Source organism: Antrostomus carolinensis, unplaced genomic scaffold (genome assembly GCF_000700745.2).
Source record: "Antrostomus carolinensis isolate BGI_N321 unplaced genomic scaffold, ASM70074v2 scaffold30726, whole genome shotgun sequence".
NCBI lineage: Eukaryota > Metazoa > Chordata > Aves > Caprimulgiformes > Caprimulgidae > Antrostomus > Antrostomus carolinensis.
Window position 1 is genome coordinate 1 of NW_010320363.1, and position 5,593 is coordinate 5,593.

The window sequence follows — 5,593 nt, forward strand, 5'->3', positions numbered from 1 at the left end:
TTATTAATAATAATAATAATAAAATTTTATTGCTTTTCTGCAAATCCTGTCTAACAGACCCTTAGGGCACACCAGAAGAAGGTCTTGAAGATGGTAGCAATGGGTTCTCCTTTTTTTTCAGTTGTATTTTTTGAAGCCAGAATGAGTTTTTATGAGCAACCCATTGAAAACTGCAACAGCATCAAAGTGCTTGGTTTCCTTGTTTGCATTTGATGACCTTTTGTAGTTGTTGGGTGTTGTAAGGTCTACCTGAGCTGATGGCCACATTCAGAATCCCACTTACCCTCCGTCCTCCAGCAACAGCAATTTATAAAGCACGTTATCAGTGGTTGTCTTGCAGTCTCACCTTACTTGAACCAAATTACTCCTGTGTTTGTAATCCTTGTGGTGAAAGATTATGTATCGAATTAACACTATATATACTTCAAAAAAATAATCTAAAACATTTCCTACTTAAATGCAAGTATGAAAGTAAATGATTAATCTTGTTGTGGCTTAAAATAAATAGCATTTTGCCGTGCAGAGTGGATGGTGCTGGGGACAAACAGGTTTTAGAGTGGTAAGTCCTTCTGAGGCTGGAATTACGTTATTCGGGCAGCACCAGCTGTACTCTCTGCTGTGTAATTGTCCATATCCCTTCCTGAAGAACTCCAGCTCCTCTTTGGTTCCAGCAGTGCCCCACAGGAGGATGTGTGACTGTCCACTGACTAAACCAGCTCCTCTTGACTTATTTTGATGTGGAGGAGCTGCCTTATGCAAAGCCTTGAGATGTTTTTGGTGGCACAAAGTGTGGTCTGTGGCTTAACTTGGTGTGAGTTGTGGATGGTACGTTGCAGTGTCAGGCTGCAGGATCTCAGTGCTGAGCTGAGCTGAGCTTTGGGAAGGAGCGAGTGACAAAATAGAAGAAATTCTCCTCTGAGCTGAGGTGGCCCCAGCTCCCCGTGGTCTTTCCATCACTGCTTTTGATTCCAACAGTCAATTTCTTGTACTCCCCTTTAAGATGCAGTAGGTTCCTCCCTTCTGATTTTTTTTAACAGCTGTAATTGTCTGATCAGTTCTAACCTTGCAAATCATGGGAAGGTTTTAGAATCATAGAATCCCAGACTGGTTTGGGTTGGAAGGGACCTTAAAGCTCATCCAGTCCCAACCCCCCTGCCAGCAGCAGGGACACCTTCCACTAGACCAGGTTGCTCAAAGCCTCATCCAACCTGGCTGAGAACACTTCCAGGGAGGGGGCATCCACAACTTCCTTGGACAACCTGTTCCAGTGTCTCACCACCCTCACAGTGAAGAACTTCTTCCTAATATCTCATCTAAACCTCCCCTCTTTCAGCTTAAACCCATTTCCCCTTGTTTTGTCATTAACTGCCCTTATGAAAAGTCCCTCCCCAGCTTTCTTGTAGCCCCTTCAGGTACTGGGAGGCCACTAGAAGGTCTCCCCGGAGCCTTCTCTTCTCCAGGCTGAACAGCCCCAACTCTCTCAGCCTGTCCTCACAGCAGAGCTGCTCCAGCCCTCGCATCATCCTGGTGTTTTGTCCAAGAGGAATCCAGTTCTGAAGCACACAACAGCGTCGTCTTTGCGCGCACGTGCTGAGCGTCATTGGCTTAACCCTTCCGTCTGTGCCTGGGGGTTTCCTCACTTTGGATGACTTCCATCAGATAAATAAGGAGAAACGAGGTCCCTTCCAGTCCCTAACACTCTGTGATTCTGTGTTGTGTAGCTCTCTGCAAGGAAAGTGGCAGTTACTTCATTGCAATTTGTGTTGTCAGCGCAGTTTAACCAGTCGTGTCACTGGGCAGATGGAGATGGAAAGCTGCTGAAGTGTAAAGGGGAACTTCTAAAGTAATAGAAGCTCAACTAAGACACATTAAGCCTCGAACAAATGTTTTCTTTGTTCATTATTTCAAAGCATCCAAACTGTAAATATCCATCTTTTCTCAGCAGTTGGAGTGTTTTTGGAGGAGGGTGGGTAGCAATGATTTCCAACTGGAAATACATGTTAACAAGAATGAATTATAACCTTACAAACGCTGGTTGTGTTGGCTGCTTGGCCACAACTGCTCCTTCCTGGGAGGAATAGAATCATAGAATCATTTGGTTGGGAAAGACCTTTGAGATCATTGAGTCCAACCGTACCTGTCCACTACTGAACCAGATCTCTGAGCACCTCACCTACCCAACTTTTAAATACCTCCAGGGATGGGGACTCCACCATCCAGGGATGGTGACTCCATCACTTCCCTGGGATCCACAGTGATGGGAGCAGAACCTGAGAACTTCCTTCCCGAAGGGCTGTGGTGGGTACTGGTCCTTGTGTCTCTATAAAAGCTTAAAATTAAGAAGCACTGGGCCAGATCCTCCTTTTTCCTACCCATGGCTGTGAGGTGGCACTCCTGCACTTCTCATGTGTGCCCTCATCCCTCTTCTGCATCAGAGCCAGGGAGCAGAAGCACTTACGTTGAACTGTTATTTCTGACATTGAAAGGGAGGTTTCCATTTTCTCTTCATTTTCCTCTCTCACCACCCTTGTAACGTAGGTGTCTCCTGATTCCCAGCAGTGCTGTTTGTGGGGTAGCCCTGGTTACCAGCAACCCCCGTGATTGCTGCTACAGATGTCAGCCAAAGGCTCTCCACAAAAAGAAATCAGCCTGTGCAAGTTCTTCCAAGAAAGCACGCAGGAACTCAGGGCAGGGTGTTGGAAAGATATTTCTTAAGAAATACAGTTACTGCTTCTCTGAAATTATCCATCCTTCTGGGAGAGCACCAGGCTCTGCATTTTGTTTTATCTCCCACTCCAGAAGCACAAAATACTCTTGCAAGTCATCTCAGCTGCGTTCAGGTGTGAGGAGTCAGAATAGAGTCTTATCAAGTCCTATTTCAGACTTGAATAACGCTCTATCTCCCAAATAAATGAAATTATATCTGAGAAATGCAGGCTTTATTACTGTGTGATAGCTCTTGCTTTAGTTGCCCTCGTGCCTGTGTTTGCATGAAGATGAAAGGACTTCTTTCCCCATTTCCCCTATTTTTCTTTCAAATGTGGCTGATGCACCGAGATGTGCAATCATCAGAATATCTTTAGCCTGGAGAAGCACCCCTGATACTCTCATAGTCACACTTTATTCATCCACCCTCCTATGGTGTTGGTACCAGATGGGTCCTCCCCAATTCCACCACCTTTGCAGAGCTGCTTAAGAGATTAAATTCACTAAGAAAAAAGCCTCCTCCTCAGTGGTTCAGAGTTTCATCTTGAACAGCAGAGAAACTTACACCAGAACTACAGACTGACCAGACAGGGAGGACTTCCCAGCTCATACTGGGAGCTGGAGTCCAAAGCCTTGTTGGCTTGAGTTTCAGGCACATCAGAGCTATGCTGGAGTAGACCCAGACACCTTGTCCCATGAACGGAGCCTGGCTGGATGTGAAGCAGATTTACCTCTTCAGTCTGGATTCAGCTTGGTGTGATTGACAGAGAACTATCGGCTGTTGTTCTCTGGGCACAAGTTCAATTCCCACAAATCCTCCTCCTCCTTCTCCTCCTTTGCAGGCAACCCTTTCATGAGACACCATGGAGACTTTCCAGAACAATCCTCTCTCCAGCAAACTCCGGTGTATTTGGAAGGCCACCTTCCCATTCAGTTTTTCCAGCTAGTGGGATGTGAGCACAGACATGGCTGAGACAAAAATAAGAACTTCCCTGGCAGGAGCAGGGCTTGTTGCTTTGATTTATCTCCTGTTGAATAAACTTGTACAGGACTTAGCAAGGCCATTCTTTTTGTGTATCTTCTTCCTTCTGAGGCAGGTTATGTACCACACTCCTCACTGCTGTTTTACTGTGTGGTATCTCAAGCAACCTCTGAGGTCTTCTTGAAGATCTACCTTGCAGGATCCTTTGCTCCTATAGGTCATGCTGCAAAGCTTTGTGGTGTTCTCTTTGACTCCAGGCAGCTTTGGGTCTCAGCAGCATCGTGCTCCATCTCCTGCTTAAATGACTAGCTTCATAACCACAAGGTACAAATTGAAGGTCATTTAATCAAGAGATCATGACTCATGTTCTTCTCTTTCTTTATCTTGGGCTCTGGTGTCTCAGGAACTGAGGCAAGGAAGGTTGGTCTCGTGGGGAACTTAGTTGCACGCTCATCCATGGTGAATATGATTATGGAGGACTTGTTTTGTGTAGTGTCTGAACACAACCTGGAGTGGAAACAGTGGGGTGAAATGGAAGAATGACCATACTGGGTGAGATCAAAGGTCTTTCCAGCTTGGTGCCATGTCTCCAGGGGAGGCCAAAAGCAGCAGGTATTGAGTGAACTAGATAAAAGCTGAATACATAAAAGGTGAACCTTCCTTTTGTCCTCCAGCCGTGAACAACCTAGGGATCCCTTTAGATGAGGGTCATCATCGGAACTCCACACTTCATCTGAAAGAACAACAGATACCAGAAAGAAGGTGAACTCCTGCTTGGAGTGATGATGTTTCTGTGCTGCTCTGTATGCTGGACAGTCTTAGGGAGCAAGTATTTCTGTTAAAAAAAGGAAAGCAGGACTTTTGTCTGCCTTGGTTCTGCATCAGATGTTTGCATAAGAAACAAAGTTATGAATTTAAACACAAGGGTGATGGATTTTTTCCATCCATGCGGGTGTTGGTGTCCACAGCTCTCGTCTACAGAGGTTGTTGCTTTAGTTTATGTTAGGCATGGGTTTTAGTTTCATAGAATCCCAGACTGGTTTGGGTTGGAAGGGACCTTAAAGCTCATCCAGTCCCAACCCCCCTGCCAGCAGCAGGGACACCTTCCACTAGTTTAAGTGCAAGGTTACAGATGTAGTAAAATTGGGACCTTCTCTGTTGCAGGATCTGTGGATTCCTTACTTCACGATCACAACTGACATCACCGCCTCGGCCATGAGGGTCCACACGGATGGTGAGTGTGTCAACAGTCTTTCCAGCCACAGGTCATAAATAATGACGTGGGACTTTGTGTCACCCCTTGTTCCTGGAATTTTCCTCACCTTTCAGTTTGTCTTTCCTTTCCCTTCTCTGTTATTTGCTGTAGTTATTTGTTATTTTTATCACCAAACTGTGGTACACTGGTACACGGATAACAAAGAGCAGAGCTGTTAGGAACAAATTCAGTGAGGTGCTTTCTTCACTGTTCAGAGAGAAAATGGGTCCGTTGACATCAAAACATCCCATGAAGTGCAGGTGTTTTGACCATAAATCAGAACTAATGCAGCCCAAAACATTTTAAGATTCAAACTCCCCATGAATGAAGCTGGTTTCCCATTAAAGAGGCTCCAGTGCCTGAAGCAGAGGCCGAGTTAGGTTCTCACTGGTGTCCAGGTGTCTATTTCTCTGGTGGAAAACTGTGATGTACTCGACTGATGGAACAGAGGAGCAAGATCTGAGCTGTCTGCTCTGCTGTGGTGGCAGCGTGTGGGACACTTGCTTTAGCTTTTGTCTGTTTGGGGTAATGATGTGGTGGTTCAGGCTTCAGTGGAGAAAGCAGAAGCCCACCAGCTGCTCTTTGGGTAGCCGAAGCCTTGGCTGCCACATCTCTGATGGTTTGTCTTTTGAGCTGGTGCAGGTGACATT

The 5,593-nt window shown here is 45.8% G+C and overlaps 1 protein-coding gene across 1 annotated transcript in view; it reads left to right on the forward strand.

The window, feature by feature from the left end:
- Nucleotides 1–4,852: 4,852 nt before the first annotated feature.
- The window catches only part of LOC104526197 (patatin-like phospholipase domain-containing protein 7), a gene marked incomplete at its 5' end in the record, with an annotated part of 21,218 nt that continues 20,477 nt past the window's right edge, over nucleotides 4,853–5,593 (forward strand). Inside the window, one exon of the mRNA XM_010169578.1 lies at nucleotides 4,853–4,922. Within this exon, the coding sequence (XP_010167880.1) occupies nucleotides 4,853–4,922 (70 nt within the window). The remainder of the gene's footprint in view (nucleotides 4,923–5,593) is intronic.